Source organism: Monodelphis domestica, chromosome 1 (genome assembly GCF_027887165.1).
Source record: "Monodelphis domestica isolate mMonDom1 chromosome 1, mMonDom1.pri, whole genome shotgun sequence".
NCBI lineage: Eukaryota > Metazoa > Chordata > Mammalia > Didelphimorphia > Didelphidae > Monodelphis > Monodelphis domestica.
This window is the reverse complement of record NC_077227.1, coordinates 285,137,612-285,156,897: the sequence shown is the minus strand read 5'-3', so window position 1 is coordinate 285,156,897 and position 19,286 is coordinate 285,137,612. Positions and strand designations below refer to the sequence as shown.

General features: G+C 33.9%; 1 protein-coding gene across 4 annotated transcripts in view; it reads right to left on the bottom strand.

The window, feature by feature from the left end:
- Window positions 1–260: 260 nt before the first annotated feature.
- MAP4K5 (mitogen-activated protein kinase kinase kinase kinase 5) overlaps window positions 261–19,286 on the bottom strand; it is a 195,416-nt gene continuing 176,390 nt past the window's right edge. For all 4 annotated transcript variants that reach the window (XM_056810975.1, XM_056810976.1, XM_056810977.1 and 1 more), the window contains exons 28-32: window positions 18,213–18,281; window positions 15,312–15,404; window positions 13,398–13,468; window positions 6,824–6,879; window positions 261–1,710 (exon numbers count right to left, since the gene is read on the bottom strand). In XM_056810975.1, coding sequence (XP_056666953.1) covers window positions 1,623–1,710; window positions 6,824–6,879; window positions 13,398–13,468; window positions 15,312–15,404; window positions 18,213–18,281 — 377 coding nt within the window. In that variant the 3' untranslated portion in view covers window positions 261–1,622. The remainder of the gene's footprint in view (window positions 1,711–6,823; window positions 6,880–13,397; window positions 13,469–15,311; window positions 15,405–18,212; window positions 18,282–19,286) is intronic.

Below are 19,286 nucleotides of genomic sequence, written 5' to 3'. Positions count from 1 at the left end.
CATTTCTTGGTCATGGCCTCAGTATCATGGCAGCATTCTTTGGTGCAACCATGATAGTCTTCATCTGTCCAAAGCTCTGCGCTTAGTTTATTGACCACTAATTTTTAGACACAAGGCCCTGACTAAATGTTTTTGCAATTGAATTGGGAGATCAGTTACCATATTTCCTTGTTTAAATGACCAAAGAATAAAAACTCCTACATTTAAGAGGGAAAAAGTCACAGTAAATGTAAGAAATATAAGAACAAAAAACTCCAGCATGCTTTTCAGAGAAAATTTTTATATATAAATAATGTTCCTTCAGTCTAATTCAGGTCAAATGAAACCTAGTTTGGGGAGAAAAACCCTTTCTTTTTACATGGTATACAATACTATTAATGCTAAGTAAATTAATACAGACAACTGGAACCAAAATGACTTTAATGTGGCATAGTCAAATGGTAGAGGGAAGACAAAATTTAAACGAATGAGTCTAAACTTACTTATTTTTAGAATACTGATTCTCATAATATGTACTTATACTATCCCATCAGGAATTATTTTTCACTTAAAACTGTTTCTTTTTACCTTATCCCAAATGAACAACCACATGCATAAATGAAAAACCCAAGGTACATGCATAGTTACTTTATAGGTATTCCTTCTGGCATAGTATAAATAAAATATGTGTCATGAATAGTTAAATACTTTCCCTCCTATATTTGGAATGGCTAGATGTACACAAAGATTAATGAATCTCATTAGTTATTATCAATAATGTAAAAAGGAATACTACTTCCTGTCAAGAAAACATTTCCATGATACAGTCACACATAGATACGCATGCCCTTTTCTAAGAATGTTTCAATTATCATTATATTGCTATATGCACGCTACAACATTATTAGTTCAATGAATGAAGCTCCCTTTTAAGGCAATTTGCATGAAATTGTATTACAAAATATTTTTTGTTGTATAAAATTGCAATTAAACAGGAAAAACCCAACAAATTGATATGCTACCCATAACTCCTAAGAATTAAACCTAGAGAAAAAACCCTTTCTTTATACAACTCTAAAAAAATTTAAGCTGCTTTACAACCATCCTTTACTAAAAGTTAGATACATTACACCATTCTAGCAGCAGATTAATAAATAAGAATTAAATATTCTATTGTACAAAAACATATAGAATGGTCGATTTAAAAGTAAAGAGATTGGGGACAATTCTTACACAAAACATGTTCATTAAGAAACATTAAGACCATGTTCAAATAAAAAAATTGTCAGTGCTAAAACCACTCTAGAGAAAATCACAGGAGTTATTTTAAAATGATATGGCACCCTTGTTGCAAATATTATTTTTTTAAAGAACTGAGCTTCCAGGAACTAAGAAGAAGACTGTCTCATAGCTTTTATTAAGCAAACTTTATATAACCACCACATAGTGGCAAGAGATATATAATAGCTGTTTCCAGCTATAGGAAGTACTGAATCCTACCCTAACATACAGATCATTGAGATGTCACCTACAAGAAAGAAAGAAAGAAAGTAAGTAATATTTCAATATATATTTCATTTCCTTGAAGGCATTTTAAAAAATATAAGGCCATTTTCATTTTCTCATCTTTTGAAGAGTGTTGTTCAGTAACTATTTTCATGGCCAGCCAAAATGTAGAGATTGCTGTGTGCTGTAGGATTTTCTGTTGGTCGACTTTCCAAAACAACAACCCTGCAATTAAACCAAAACAAAAGGCCTGTTTAGAAGTAAAAATACACATTTCATGCTTCAAATAATAACACTGCACCAGAAATTTATAAGACTACATAAGCAACACAGAACTGGAATGGCTTTAAATTTAATTAGAGTAGTTTAGCAATATTTCACCTAAAAGATAAGGAACTTCTGTTATATGGGATTGCTCTGGGAGGGGCAAAGGAGGTATACAGGGGCAACTTTAGGCAATGCAAAACCAAAACATAATAAAAAGTTTAAAACAAAAAGGTAAAAACCAGAAACAGCAAAACACAATAATGAAAGTACTAATATCACCTTTTTCCCCTACTCTTTCTCTATAGGGTATATGTAAGCAGGAATAATTATGGACCACAACAGAATAATTTTTCTGTGGATGAGGAGTAAATTGATAGAAATATAGATTAAATGTGACTACTATTGAAATTAAGAACAGGGAATATAATCCCCCTCACATTTACATGATACTACATTTTGAGCTGGAAACGACTTTAAAGATCATGTAATTTAACTCCCTTATTTTATAGATATAGAGAAATCAAGAGAAGTATCCATCACTGCACAGGTAGCAAATATTTGGGTAGAACTTCTGCTCTGTTAACAAAATTCCCTTAATCCTGAACTTCTTCCCTCTTATCTTTCATTCATTTTCTGACCCTTACAGAAACAAACGTGGCTCCCCTGCCCACTCTCTTCAGGACAGCCCCCTCCCTCCTCCCTGGCCACACTGAGAGGAGACCAAGAGGAACAGGCAAACTCCTGGTTCCTCACAGATCCTTCCAGACTTTTCTTTCCTCTGTTCTCATGATTCACTTGATCCTTTGATCAACCTCTGGGGCATTGTTCTCCTTACTCAAGTGCCTGGTTTTCTTCAGGACTTGCTAGTCATTTCTTTCCAAATTTACCTATTCTCATACTGGAGAACTTTGATATTTCCTGTTGCTATGCCTCCTGAATACGCCTGTTTCTCTTTTAATCAACTTAACTCCCATGACCTGTATCTTTATTGTTTCATTTCAGGGAAAGTAATACCTTAGATCTCACCATCACAGTAACTGAACTACCCCCATGCTCTCAAATTCTAACATTAAATTCTCTGCTCATAATCCATTGCCTTTCCATCTCTCCCTTTGCCCTATTCCGCCTAAACTTGTCCATCATCACCATTAATCTTCCTTTCTCCTCTTCTACCACCTAAACTGTGCCATATTTTCTTACAGTTCTGTCTTCCCATCTATTGTTATGACTTTTGCTGTTCTGTGAGGTGGCACAGTGCATTCATCTTTTTTTTTTTTTGCTATTGTCCTCCGTAATGTTCTAGTGAGTTTGTATGCGAAATACAATGGTTTTTAGGCTCTTTTGGCCTCATTTTGGTCAATCACACAGAATAATAGACTTTGGGGGAAGAAAGTAGGATTTCAGAGATCTAATTCAACTCATACACAAAAGGAATTCCCATTGTATTATATGTGATAAGAGGTCATCTTCTGCTTCAAGTCCAAGAAGGGGGCACCTATTACTTCTTCAAGGCAAGATACAGTTTCTTTTGGAAGTAACTTTCCTCTTTGCAGTTTTAATCCACTGCTCTGATTTCTGGAGCAAAAGAGAACAAGTCCAGTCTTTCCTCCATTAAACAACCCTTAAAATACTCGAAAATAGTTATATGCTCCACAAATATTCTCTACCTGGTTCCCACAAATTATTCACATAAGACATGGCCCTTCAAGACCATCCTGGTAGCAACATCCTTCTTAAAACCCTAAAGTGAACATAATATTTCAAATGAGGTCTGATAAGAGCAGAGTAAAATGAACAGCTGCTAGTTTAATCCTGGAAGCTATATCCCATGATTATAATAGCTCTTTTGGTTCAGTCATTCTATTACTTATATTGAGCTTGCAGTCTACTAACCTAGCCTCCCTCAATCCACCTTTTCAGAATGGCTGCTTTCTATCCATGCCCCACTCCCATCTTTTGATGAAGCTGAATTTTTAGTATCCAAGAATAAAGCTTTAGCTGTATCTCTACTGGATTTAATCTTATTAAAATTAGTACAATGTGCTAGCCTGTCAAATACTTTTGGATTCTGACTGTCATCTGGTGTGTTGGATGCTATCTCTTCTAGCTCCCAACAAATGAGTCAGTCATCTGTAAGTTTGATGAGCAACTATCTATGGCTTTATCTAAGACACTGAAAAAAAAAAGTTAATTATCCCAGAGCCAAGTACAGATCTCTAGAGTACTCCTCTTAATACCTTCTGCTATCTTGATACTAAACCTTTTACAATTATACTTTGAGTACTGATTGAAATAATGGCTAATCCAAATCTCTCCAGATTCTCTGCAATTATAGTACAAGATACCTTATCAAAAGCTTTGCATACTTCTCTAAGAAATACTGATAAGAGTCAATGTCATAACCATTTCTTGCTTTTAGGAGTCATTATCTTATTTTAAAAGGATGACTTGTAATTGCATGTGATAGCTTCTCATCTTACTCCTCTATTCTAACTTGATGTTAATTTTTAGCATTATTTTATGTGCATTCAATGGACTGACTGGACACAAGAAGCTGATTTTGATATGATTCCCACATTAGTAGCCAATTATTTCCTGTATGTCAGTTGCGTTATATATGTATATATGTATGTTTTCCCCCAATGCTAGCAATAAAGCCTTATTAGTCAAATGTGTGCCAACCTATGTAGTATCTATACATCTTCATATCTCCATATACACACATATGTATATATAGTGATATATACTAGACAATGCAAGCATTAACCACACTAGAAACAAACCACCCACCTGATTTCCTAAGGTTTCCTAGTAATTGTGTCTCATACTGGTACTCAATGACAAGGCTCCCTTTCTGCCCTCTGGAGGCAGAGATTTTCCCTCTGAAGGGGTTGCCTGACATGTCTGCAAATCTGTCAATCAACGCTGCCCTCAAGCAAATAGAACCATGGGAGATACTTGAATCTCAAATGAAGGGAACACAGGAGCCAGCCTCAGTGGTGGCTAAGATCAGCCAGGCTGGAATGGATTTCTTAGAGTTCTAGCTATGAATGTTAGTTGACCTTTTTATATTCTGGAAGAAAATATTCATAATAAAGGCTTGAGTATCTAATTTCTTGATGCCAAACCATATTTCATTGTCTTACTCTTTATCATCTTCACAATGAAACTAAATATTAAAATTTATTCCTTAAATATGCATATTTTGTCAACTTCTTTATTGAATTCCTCTATTTCATCATTCTTTGCAAAATTATTGGTTAATAAGTTGTATTTTTTTTATCAGTCCTTCTATGCTCATCATGAGTATTAAGAAAAGAACTATCTTATATAATGATTTCACTTACTACTTATGGAAACAGAGTGAAACCAGTTGTTCTCTACCACTTGCAATCTGGGTGACCTTGTTTTACCTCTATGGTGCTTAGTTTCCTCATCTGTTAAAACAGACAAACAAGATAATCTCTAAAGTTTTGTTTAGCTCCATATCTTTCTTATAAACTCCTTAATTTTCTTAAAAAAGGAAAACTTGTGAGCCATCCATTTGGTGGCACACTTTACACCTTGTCATTTCATGTCAGTATTGAATGTGGTTCATTTTATGAAAAGATCTCAATATCAATAGTTAAACTGATTTTTGTTAAGCCTTTATCTTGCCTTAGAATTGATATTAAGTAATAGTTCTAAGATAGAATAGCGGTAAGGGCTAGGCAATTGGGGTTAATGGACTTGCCCAGGATCACACAAGTAAGTGTCTGAGGCCAGATTTGAACTGATTATTTATAAATTGTCTAAAAATGGTGTGCCTCTTTCCTTTTCTAGAGGGCATAAGACTGAGTGCCTTTTTTTTTTGGTTCCACTGCCCCCAAATTCATCATCTAGTGGCCAACTTGCTCCTTTAAGGACCAGTCTGCTCCTTAAATAGTCTATTATTGGGACCAGCAAAATAAGAATTAAAATACAAATCACTCAATGGGCAATGGCAGTAAAATATAGTATACAACTTTCATAGTGTAACGGTTCATTTGTAATTGGAAGAAGAAATAAACTGGTCATGTACCAAGAATGAGACAATACACAGACAGCCTGATCTATGCCCCCAAATAGTAACAAAATCAAGAGAGGTCTCTAGCATGTTAAATAAACTTCTTTTAGCATTTATGGAAACATCTAAATGAGATTTACATAAGATAAAATGGCATGGAGGAAGAAGGAAGGGTAGGTTGCCATGTTTATCAGAAGATGAAAAATCACAGATGTAGTATAAAGACATTTTAGATTTTTTTTAAACCCTTACTTTCTGTCTTAGTAACAACTCTAATGAAGAATGGCAAGGGCTAGGTAAGTGAATCACATAGTTAGGAAGTGTGTGAATCCAGCTTTGAAGCCGGGTTCATCTACTGAGCCCCATAGCTATTTCCACTGACCCATATTTTAACACTTTTTTTTTTGCATTTTAAAGGATATGTGTTTTTTAACTAAAGGAGAAACTTGTATTTTAAACAAATCTGACTTGAAGGGTCAGATTAAATTAAGGGGTTATATAAAGGTTATCTTTGGCCAACAAACACTACAATAGTCTTTTTTAGGAGTAGGTTTAACCTTTATGGCAAACAAGAAAGGAAGAATGGGTATTTTATTTCCATGTAGAAAGAAAATACATAATTTTCTCCACAAAGAGAGATTTAGCTAAGCCTCCTTGATTTAGACTATTCTTTTTGATGGACGAGTAAATGCTGAAAATTCAACCTGATTTTTTAACTTTGAGTGATCATGACTAACACTCTTTGGAACAGCTATGCTACTTAGACCAGTAAGAGATTTCTCAATTGACTGATTAAAAAATTAGACTATTTCAACATGGAATTTAGAAATTTTCTTAAAAATGGCTAAGTATACCATAAATTCCATCTTTAACATTCTTAGACTTATTTATTCATTTATTTATTTGTTCATTCATTCATTCATTTATTTATAAAAACCTTTACCTTCTGTCTTGGAGTCAAATACTGTGTATTGGCAAAACAAAATATTTGCATTCCTTTAATTTTTTAAAGAAGTTAGTTGTTACCTGTCAGAGCCTAATAAACGGAAAACTCTAGTTTCATCTGAAATCTCCTGGGTAACCTAAAAGAAAAAATTTTTTTAAGTTATCAGTTTAGACAGCATGCTAAATAATAACCATTAATGTTTTTTTCACATATAAGAGAAAAACTGTAAAATTTCATAATAAATAATAAACATTTACTTAAGGCAACAATTCTTTCAAACCAATTCAGAATTTACTGAGAACCCACTACAGATTAGGTATGTAAGAAAGATAGGAGCCATACATAAGACATAGTCTCTGATCTCAAGGAGTCTATATAGTCTTGTTGGAGAGAGAAAAGGAATACACAAAACAATTAGCAAATAATTAAATTTATAATAAATATAATAATAAATAATAAATATAATAAATAATAATTGAGTTGTGTGAAACATGTTATAAGCAATTCAGTTAAAAGTAGGGAAATCAATTTTATCTATGTATTCTATTCCCTTATACTTTTTGAGAATTTGTTCTATTAATAATCTTTGCTTACAATTTTATTCATTTCTTCTCTGTCTATAATCATACTCAATACCCTTTATTCTAAAAACCAACCAATATGCAGAGTCAAATGCCTTCAGCTACTGTCCCAATTTATTCTTTTCATTGTTAAATTTCTTTAAAAAATTTGTTTATTTCCATTACCTTTTCTTTAAGAACAAACAAACAAGGGGGTAGCTGGGTAGCTCAGTGGATTGAGAACCAGGCCTAGAGACGGGAGGTCCTAGGTTCAAATCCGGCCTCAGCCACTTCCTAGCTGTGTGACCCTGGGCAAGTCACTTGACCCCCATTGCCTAGCCCTTACCACTCTTCTGCCTTGGAGCCAATACACAGTATTGACTCCAAGACGGAAGGTAAGGGTTTAAAAAAACAAAACAAAAAAACAAACAATACTGAGTATTGGTTCCAAGCAACTGGGGTTAAATAACTTGCCCAGGGTCTCACAGTTAGGAAGTATCTTAGGTCACATTTGAACCCAGGGCCTCCCATCTACAGACTTGGCTCTCTATCCATTAAGTGAACTAGTTGCCATCCCTCTGCTTGATTATTCAATAACTTTTGGCTTCCTAAAAATGTTTTTGTTTTTTCATTTTTGCCATTGTACAGAAACTGCCCTTCCTGATTGAAGTACAATGTTCAATGGCCTATTCTTAGTCTTCATTCTTTCTATATTTCCTTAAAGTATTGCTACCCATCTCTTATCTCCTTTGGCTTCAGTGACAACATAGTGATACTGGTTCTCTAATTTTTGTAAATGACTTTAGTGATATTATTTGCTCTTACATTGCATACATTTTTCTCCCCTCTGGATACACTTCTCTTAAAAAAGATTTGAAAAGGAAAAACAGTTCAGAAAAATCAACCAACACATTGATCATATCTGGCAGGATATGCAGTATTCTATATCTATAGTCTTACCTCTGCAATGAGGAGAGAGGTACATTTTCTCAACTCTTCTCCAGAGATATAGCTTGGTCATTATAATTATACAGAATTCAGATGCTTTTTGTTTCTATTTACCTGGCTATAGTCACTGTGTGTGTATGTTGTTTTCTTGGTTCTGCTTATTTCACTCTGTATCTGTTCATATAAATCTTCCCATTCTACTCTAATTTTTTAATATTGGTTTCTTACAATGCTCTGATATTTATTTCAATTCACATTTGTCTACCACTCTCTGAATCAATCAGTATTTACTTTGTTTCCAGTACTTTGTTGTCACAAAGAGCTTTAAATACTTTGGTATATAGCAACTATTTCTCCATCTCTGACCTCCTTGGTCATATACCCAGAAAAGAGATCTCTGAATTAAAAAGGAGGGGCATTTTGGTCATGAAACCTTAATTCCAAACCTCTTTTCCAATTCATAGGATCCCAATAATTCCTGTAGGTTCTCCAACTATTGTCATCTTTTGTTATTTTTCATAATTTACTGGATGTAAGGTGAAACTTCAGAATTGTTTTAGCTGGCTTTTATCTTACTATTAGAACCTTTACATACTTGTTAAAGAGTTTGTTATTTTCTTTCTGAGAAGTGCTTATATCCTTTGATATTTGGGGGAATGGCTCTTGAGCCATTTTGTGTTAATTCACTATATATTTTAGATATCAAGACTCATAAATATGATGTAAAGAGTATTTTTCATAATCAACTGTACTCTTTTGCCCTAGTTGTATGATTTTTCTTGTACAAAAGTTGCAAATTTATGTAATTTAAATGATATTTCATCTTGTTTGTTAAGTAAACTAAGTCATAGGATCATAGATTTAGAGCTAGAAGGGACTTCTTTAAAGAGGTCATCAAGACCATCCCCCTCTTTTTATATATAGATGTGGAAACTGCAGGTTGTGACTTGCCTAGAGTCACAGAGCTAGTATCTGAAATACGATTGGAACCAAAGTCTTCTTGATTCTAGGTCAAACCCCTCTACCCACTTCACTAAGCTACCTCTCAAATATGTTTTCTAAAGAGCAGGCTATTTAAATATGGAGAGATTCTTTATCAGTGGGCTGGCAACTTGGTGATGATTTCTTTGGTGTGTCTTTGAAACAAATTAAAATATACAATGACCCTCTGTTTCACTTCTGAAGAGATTGTAGCAAAATGGCAGTCAGTAAAGGGAGAAGAGAATGCTAAGAATCACTTAGATAATCTATTAGTTTTTATGTGGCTATTACTATTTTAAAATAGTTGCCCCTAATTTGATAACCTGGACAAACAGGATGTGCTTCTGGTAGGAATTAAATCATATTAGTCTTGATGTGTTTATGCTATAAAGGAAACTAAACAAGTTAGTTTCATGTGAATGGAAGGATGGCCATTATGCTCAAAGGCAACAAAGCATAAAATTTCATAAGATATATGATAATTTCATATTATAGTGCTCAGAATAAGTATTTGGAAAAAGAGAGCTATCCAAATAAATGTGACTAATGTATGATAAAGATACTGGAGAGGTTTATCATTTCATTCTCCAGCTCATTTTACTGATGAGGAACTGAGGCAAACAGCATCTGAGGCCAACTTTGAACTCAGTTCTTCCTGCCTTTAGGTCTGGTGCTTCTATCCATTGCACCACCTAGCTGCCCCCTAGACCCTCTAAATTAGATCTGCATAGTTTGACACTGGTGATTTTAATACAAAACTAAGAATATATGTGAGGAAAGCAGGTTGAAAAAATGTATTGGAAAAATGTTACAGAAATAAGGAATGAGAGATGCCAAATACTAGAAGACTAAATAGCCCTGTCTTTTTACATCATAGTTAGTTTCTTTGATTTTTAAAAAATCTAAAAAACCCCTCTGGATTTAAATACCAAAAGAATTTCCCTCAAATAATAAAAACTCAGAAACCTGCATTTCCATATACACATTTAAAAGATTTTCCATGAAGCCATGAATTTCTATTTCATTCTGCCTGCTTTTTTTAAAAAGTATATAATACATTCTACATATTATTTTCTTTAAAAAAAAAATCCTTACTTACTATCTTAGAATTCATACAAAGTATTGGTTCCAAGGCAGAAGAGCAATAGGGCTAGGCAACTGTAGTTAAATGACTTGCTCAGGATGACACAGGTATAACCGACCTGTCTGAGATCAGATTTGAGTCTAGGATCTCCTGTCTCCAGGCCTGGCTCTCTATCCATTGAGTCACTTGGCTGCCCCTATTCATTACTTTCAAAATGATCTTTCTTATCTATGGCTCCTTTTGTTCTTTTCAGTGAATCAACAAGCTTTTATTAAATTCTTACTATGTCACAAGTACATCTTGGTGCTGAGGATACAAAGAGAGGCAAAAGCAGTCCTTGATCTTAAGGAGCTCATGTCCTTACTGGGGAGATAATATAGAAACATTCAAGACATAACAGAGTAAGCTGGAGGTAATTTCAGAGGAAAGACACTAACATTAAGGACGACTAGGAAAGGCTTCCAGCCACAGTTGAAACTTTAAGAAAGCCAGAGACGCCAGGAGACAGAGTAAAGAAGGAAAATATTCTTAAGCATGGGAGGCAGTTAGTGAAAATATACAATTAGGTGAGGTCTTGTGAGAACAAGGAGGCCAGCATCACTTCACAGGATACTGAGTCTGACATTTCTATACCAACCTTTTTGTATGCATAGGTGTATATTTAATAATTTTTTGTCTGTTTCAGGTAATAAGGCTCATCCAATATCTATTTCCACCCTTTCTCAAGTGGAGAGAGTGCTGTTCCAAGATTGAAGTGTGGTCTTCTCTGTTATTTGGGGCCTGCTATCTTTGGATCCCTCAGCATGCATTTCTAGGGGGTGGATCTGCTTCTTTAAGGGAGACTTGCAGCAGTTTTTTCCAGCTGGATTCTGCTTTCCCTGCTTTTTGTTTCCTGTTGTCTCCTATATTGGGCTGTCCTCTGCCCTTTTGATGCTTCATACTTGGAAGTGGGTAGGGCTGGTGGTGTGCTGCAACTTCCCTCTGCAAGTTTTGTTTCCTCAGGCCCTAAATTCGTGTGCCCTCTGCAAGCTCTCTCCCTCTCAGAGCACTCCCTCAGCTGCTCTATCCTCTCACCTCAGTGAGACATATTCTTCCTGCTTTCCTTTGTTTTGAGGGGTTTGATTTTCTATTTGTGTGTGTTTGTAGAGTTTGGGTGAGCAGAGCAGCCCCTATTCTTCTACCTTAGCTGCCATCCTGAATGTCTCCAAGGTATCAGATTTAATGGGCTCTAAGATTCCTTCTAGTTTTAACATTCAGTGATTCTATGGCAGTGAAGCCTAGATGAATTCTTTTGACCTTGTATCGTTCTCTGGTTCTTAGCAAATCTTCAATTGTTTGTGAATTATTTTTTTAAACCCTTACCTTCTGTCTTGGAATCCATACTTTATATTGGTTCCAAGGCAGAAGAGTAGTAGATAGGATGGGTCTGAGGCAAAATTTGAACCTAGGACCTCCCATCTCTGGTCCTGGCTACTGAGCTACCCAGATGTCTCCTTGTTTGTATGTGATTTCTTGAAATACAAATGTCTAGGATTTTTTTCTGATTATGATAAAAAATTATGCTATTTTTCTAAGCTAATTGCCTTTGCTATCAGATATCTTATAGTTTCTTCTATTTTTTTCAGTCCTATGATTTTGTTCTATTTTTTGGAATGATTGATTTCTATTTGATCCATTCTAGTTTTCAGCAGCTCTCACTTAGGTAAAGTTTATTGTGCTCTTTTCTGAGCTATTTATTCTCTTTTCCATTATCTTCTAGTGCTTTATTTCATTTTTTCTTACTTCACTTCTATTAGAGACATTTTAGAAAGTCCACTTTTTCCTTTAAGTCTCTTCTTGAAATTATTACAGTTACTGTTTCCTTCTTTTGAGAGATCTTTAGGTTTGCAATAATTTTTTGATAATGGTTGGTATTTTCTTTGATTTACTTATTTTACCATATTTAGTGTTCCTGAATTGGGCTTTGTGCCAGGGTCATTCTCCATCTCCTACTATATTTTGTACCTGTTCTTGCCTTATCACCTAGGTTTCTGTATTGACCTCCACTTTAGATCTTCCTGAATATTTGAGGTTCCAACCACTAGGCTTTCAGCATCATTCCCCAGAACATCCAAGGTCTTTACTCTGAGACTTGCTGCTTGAGGTCAGAGCTTTGGCAGACTCAAGTCATGCTGGAGGTACTGTGATGGCTCTTTTCCCTATAGGTTTTGGGCTTCTGGCTCATAGTTTGAGTGGAAAAAGTCATTTCTAATTGGATTTTTAAATTATTTGATTTGTTGTGAACTTTAAAGTTTGGCTAGAGTTGAAGCATATGGAAGCTTTTTTAAAAGTATACAATAAATTTTACATGTTACTTTCAAAACTCTTTCTTGTCTATGCTTCCTTCTCTTCTCTTCAGTCAATAAGCTTTTATTAAATGTTTACTATGTCAGAAGCACTGTGCTCAGTGCTGGGGATACAAAGAGTTAAAAGACTGTATGGATTATTTGTTTTAAGAAAGGGTTATTTTTATTTCAAAACAGAGGGTGGGGAATATTAGAAAACAAGGGACTAACAACAATGATGCATCTCAAACCCCCCAAAAGAGGAAACAAAAGTAGCAGTGAAGATTCTAAAATAACAGACAGAACAGAGGATGAAACTTCTGAGATAGTCAAGGACAGCTCAGCAAGTTGAATTTGTGATGTACTTAAAAAAAAAAAAGAAACAAGTGGGATGTAGTAATGATTTGTAGTTTCACATACAATCAATCTTCTTACATTAAGTTCCATCAGTGTGCTTCTCCTAGTGACTATCAGTTGATATTAATTAGCTAGTCAGACTTCATCAACTTTTAGAAGTATTTATGAAGATAGTAAAACAGTTGGTACAAAATATCCTTGTAACTTGGGCACCACAAAACCATAGTAGGCCTAGGGGAAAGTGTGCCCAAGCTTGGAGCACATGAGATGGCAAAAGGGATAACATGCAGTTCTAAATATACTAAATAAAGGTTCATAGAGATATAAGCACAGGTAATATCCTTTGGGTCTTTTGACTCATAAAAATGAAAATCAATGAAACCAATTGATAGAAACTTACTTCATCTGACTTGAAGCTTTTGCCCTGCATACCATGTTTCCAAAAGGCCAACACACTGTCTTGAAGGCATACTAAAAAAAGAAAATGAAAATTTAAAACTAAAACTGGTATACAATTGTTTATTGTAAATTTTGCCTAAAAATTTTAATAGAAGAAAGAACTAGGAAAATTCCTTTAGTGGTTGATGCAAAATACCACTGTCTAGACCATTAATTCCTAACATTTTTGTAGCTAGGCCAATTAATTCTGTGCTTTGGTAATTTGTTGAAAAGAATTTTTATGAATTTTCAAAAGTATGCACTCTATATACTCATATACAACAGAAGAAAGTTGATAAGTTGGAGATCAATATTACTTATATCTTTTATAATTCATAGCTATTTCTTTAAATGGGTGAAATGCTGAAAATACCATTCTTAATAATGAAAAATATAACACTAAGGTGAAATTGTGATTTATTAACTTCTATATTGTCTGTATTACAAAATTAAGTTAAAAAAATAAACTTGTTACATTAGGTATAGTCTGAATATAAAATATACAAAAATTAGATTCCAATATTAAATAACAAATTAAATTAGATAACCGATAATAGATAATATGATTTGGGTCCTAGTAATTAAAGTGTCCACTACATAAAATCCTTACAAAAATTCAAATGGAAATAGCAGGAAAAAGTAAAGTTTTTATAATAGCCATGCTATTTGCAGAAACTGGAGACCTTATAAATCTAGTTGGGGTGTAAGTTTGATTTTTTTTTTTTAAGAAAAACGTTCTAGCAATATGATTTTGTCCAACATTTAAAATACATTACAACCGATGGACTCTCAAGCTGCTGAAAGAAAATATTGCTATTACAAAAAGCAATTATGACTAAGAGGAAGAGTAGTTTGGTAGATAGAGTAAGAATCAAAATCAAGAAAACTGGGTAAAAGACCTAGATCTGACTCTTATTAGCAAATGAGATTGATCTGACTCCAGTGAAATCCTCAACCTCTAAGGGTCCAAGTGCTGATCTGACCTTGTAGCAGCATTTTTCTGAATGGGAATTCCTTTTAATGAAACTATGGGTTTGGTTTAAGTAATAATTATGACAATAATAACATACGAGTTGTTACAGCCAGAAAACATCCCTAATATTAATGTAAAGCTTCATGATAAGTAGTGGTAGTTTGTGAAAGAAACATGCATGTTTGCAAAGGGTCTGAAGTACACTGGCAAATCTTGGTAATGAGAGACAGGAACTAATGGTCTAGATATTAAAATCTCTTCAGGGAAAGGACCTGAAAATCAACATGCATGGATGAAAACAAAAAGAGTAGCAGAAAATTATTTCAATTTTTTATTTTGTCTTGTCATTCATCCTTTGTCTTTCAAAGAGGACCAATGGCATCATGGGGTGATGTCTTGGCTTGTGTGTGAATTGGATTTAAACGAGACAGAGGGATTTTCTAGTTCAATAAGACTGATTCCTTTCCCCCAAATAGCTGTTTTCTTTGTTCAAAAGTTGTCCTAAGGGATCTAGATTCCAATGAAAACATAAATAAAATTTTAGATTTGGAGCTGGCATAGGACTTCTGTCTTCAAGGCAAGTGGAAATCTTATAGATATAAGAGGAATTTAAAATCAACAACTATCACAACACACCACGCAACATTTTACAGATAAGAAAGTCATATATATCTAATGTTCTGGCACGTCACACAAATACCTTCAAAGCATGTAAAGAACTGGGCTCACTATAACTCACTTGATGCAAAAAAGGGGACAATGAACAGAAACAAATGAATATAATTTTAATCATGAAAATATTTAGAAGTTTAAAAAATTAGCTCTGACCTAGTAACCTAAATACAAATTGAACAAATCATGCCTTTTTACCCAAAAAGATTAGAGACGAATTTATGGACTTACCTACAGATTCAATGCAAAAGTCAAAACTTAGCTCAGAGGCCAGTTTCTTGCTTGACTTCAGTTTTCCTTGAAGATTTACAATTTTCACAAATCCTCAAAGAAAGAAATCCACAAAAATCAAGTGTGGAATAAATATTATAGAAATAAATTTAAACTGCTATACATGCAATAAGCAGGCAGAGAGAAAGGCCTCAATAAAGTAAAAATAATATAAGTGAGTCAAAAGTACCTTTTCTTTTAATCAAAGTATAATCAACAAAAAGTCAGGCTGTTTTTTTAGTATGACAACATTTTCTGCAAAGAATATTTCTTTATTAAGACACCCCCTTTGGACAGAAGGTAGATATTATGAATTCCTTATTTATAAAGCATATAGGAAATAATATAGTCTCTAAGGTGAATATTTTTTAATACATCACTTGAACATTGACATCAATTGAATTATTTTCTACTTTCAGAAAGAGGATCATTTTCCCCCACAAAATTTTTTGGTATTTATATACAAAATAAATAATATTTGCTAAACTTGTAATTGGCAGAAAAAGTAGACTATCATATTGATAGTTTATTTGCACTAAATATAAAGAATATATTTTCTTACATTTAAATTTCCTTAGAGGAAGTAAAATTGACTATAAAAATTAGTGAGAATTCAGATATGCTATGCCTATTAACTTCTCAAAGATCAATTTCCATTCTGACTATGGCATTTCTCTCTCTTTTTAAAACCAATTCTTATTGATCTATAACCAGACCTTTGGTCCACCTTATGGAATCCTGGTTGAAGTACTATTCCCTGATTGACTCATGCTTGATTCTTGGGGCTGGGATCTCCCAAATCCCTGTTTTTTTTTTCTCTTAAAAAAAAAAAGTCAGTAATTAAGGAATTCCTAACCGCTATTTTATTGTTTTTATTTGAATTAATTATCAAATTCTAATTAATAAGAGACATTATATTTACAAATTGTAGCATCTCGGGCATATTCTCATGTTGAAAGTATTATTGATGTATTGATATTGTAACCCCAAGTACTCATATTGATCATTGTATTTCCAAATCTTCAGTCCAAAGGTCAAAAGAATTCCTGGGTAGGCATTAGCTGCCACCAGATACTAGCCCTGTGTTAGTTAGGTCACACTCCTTACCAATACCAAGTCACATGTTTGATTAACCCCCTCCTCTTTGACTATGCGATTGTCAATTGAGTCAGTGTTAAAACCTATGCCATGTCACATGTTCATTAGCTACCTCCCACTATTCTTCACTAAAAGTTTGGGAACATGTGCAGTGCAGCATCCTCTCTCTCAATACTATCAGAGGAGAATGCATGATGGAGCCCATGTTTTTTATTTAATTCCTTGTCTCTGAATCTTTCTTCTCCTTCTCCTTCTTCTCCTTCTTCTCCTCTCTCTCTCTCTCTCTCTCTCTCTCTCTCTCTCTCTCTCTCTCTCTCTCTCTCTCTCTCTCTCTCTGTCTCTCTCTCTCTCTCTCTCTCTCTCTCTGTCTCTCTCTCTGTCTCTCTCTCTGTCTCTCTCTCTCTCCCCCTCTCTCTCTCACACTCATTTTCCCTCAGTTTCCAATTTCCTTCTCAGGTGTCCACCCACAAAATATTAATTTGCAAACGCAGGTGGTTATACAAATCTAATTCAGAGATTTCCCAGAATTAACAATAGAAGTAATAGTGAACATTTTTTATAACATTTAATGACTATCAGTTATCATTATTATATGGGGAAAATGGAAAACTGACCATTCTAGTTCTTGTATTCCATTAGGATATGTTGTTTGAGGTCAGAAACTTTCCCCCTATTGTTTTTATATTCCCAATCTTTAGCACAGTTCCTGGCATACAGTAACTGATTTAATAAATAAAGAGTATAAAGTCCCAAGAATTGATGTCCTCTAGGAGGCAGCTTTCCATCTATGCTGTTCTCCCAGGCAAATTCAATATGAATTCCAAATTAATGGATTTCTTTTTATTTCTAAGCTAAGTTTTGGAGTCATGCATTTTTGCAAAGGGAAACTTTTTGAAATAGAAAAATGGGAAGTTATTGTAGCCATTTAGAGTATCTCTATAAAATTCAATCTTGCTTACTCCTTGTGGCATAAAGCTAAACCAAGAAAGGTCTTTGGTGAAGTAACTTAACACCAGAGTAACAAAGGACAATGGGTTAAATGATCTCAAGTGTTGCTTCTAGCTTCAAATTCTGTGATTCTGGGGGCAGCTGGGTGGCTCAGTGGAGTGAAAGCCAGGCTTAGAGACAGGAGGAGGTCCTGGGTTTAAATCTGGCCTCAGATACTTTCTAGCTGTGTGACCTTGGGCAAGTCACTTAACCCCCTTGCCTAGCCCTTACTGCTCTTCTACCATGGAACCAATACACGGTACTAATTCTAAGAAAGAAGGTATGGATTAAAAAAAAATTAAAAAGAAAAAACTAAAACCTAAGATTCCATGAGGGAATGTTATACAAAATAGTTCGGGTAATACTGAAATTTGACTAAAAACATCACACACTATTTTCTAAAATATTTTTATTCCTAAAGAGATGACTAATATTTTCAATTAACTGAGTCTAGACTATACCCACTGAAAAAGGTCAAATAAAGACTATATGCTGGAATGAATGCTTGATTAATAAATGCCCTAATGTGTAAATAAAATTTAAGTTGTATAGAAAAACTAAATATTTTATACATGAAAGACAGCTAAATGGTTATTTTATGTAGAACAAAGACAATTATGAATTAAGTATCACACTACCCTTATTTTTTACTGGGAAAACAAAAATGACTGCTAACATGAATTGAAATAAGGAATATGGAAGCTTTTTGAAACAATACATACAGTAGAATTTTAAAATTATAGAATTTTTCACAAAATAGCCAAGAATAGTACTTACTGTCTAAGCACACTAAAACTGTATCTCTTTCCAACTGAGTCACATGAATAGAATCTAACTGCTGGTTGCCTTGATGAAAGGGAAAAAAAGGAGGTTATAATTATGTGGAATATTTATAAAAAAAATTCAAAATGCGGAAACTAGAACTTGGAAATTAAATATCATTTTAAAATTTTGTTTCAACCTTAATTCTTTGGGTTTAAGCTAACTGTGGACACAAATACACTCCATTAATTTACAATGCTCTTTTTTTTTTTTAAGCATAAGATTATATTTGAGAAAGAAAAACAGATATAAAGGTGAAACTATATCCAAGAAGATTAAGTTGGGCCTGTCAAGGTATATGGATAAAAAGAATGATGACAAAAGTAGACTTGCATTCCCAGACTTGACAACATGGTACAAAGCAGTTATCATAACCATCTGTTTATAGTTAAGAAAGGAAAAAACCAATGGAAGAAATTATAACTACTCTGTGCAAATATATACAAAAGAATAATGCCTAATATACTTATAGAAAAGAAAAACTGGGGAAAGGATTTATTAATTAATGAATATATTTGGAAGTATTGATTAGCTATTTGGCGAGAAACATATTAGGACTTAGATGGAATTGCACATTGGCTATGGGAGGGGTGGGAGGGAGGGGGAGGAAAAGAACATGAATCATGTAAGCATGGAAAAATTCTCTTAATTAATCAATTAAATAAAATAAAAAAGAATTAGGTTCTACATCTCATACTATTACCTTAGTAAGAACCTTAAATGACACCTTAATATGGAAAATAATTATAAAAAATAGAAATGGATTTATGCATTTATATCAATTGTGGGTAAGAGATAAATTAGTTATTAAAAACAAAAGGAATCAGAGAAGATAGATGTACTTAGATTACATTAAAATAAACTATTAAAATAGGTAAAGATGACAAAAGATAGGAATAATTAATGTTTGGAGGGGCTCCTGATAGGCACACTAACATATTGTTGGGGGCGAAGCTCTGAATTAGTACAACCAAGAAACTGGCCTCTGAGCTAAGTTTTGACTTTTGCAAATAAATAGCTAAAATTTCC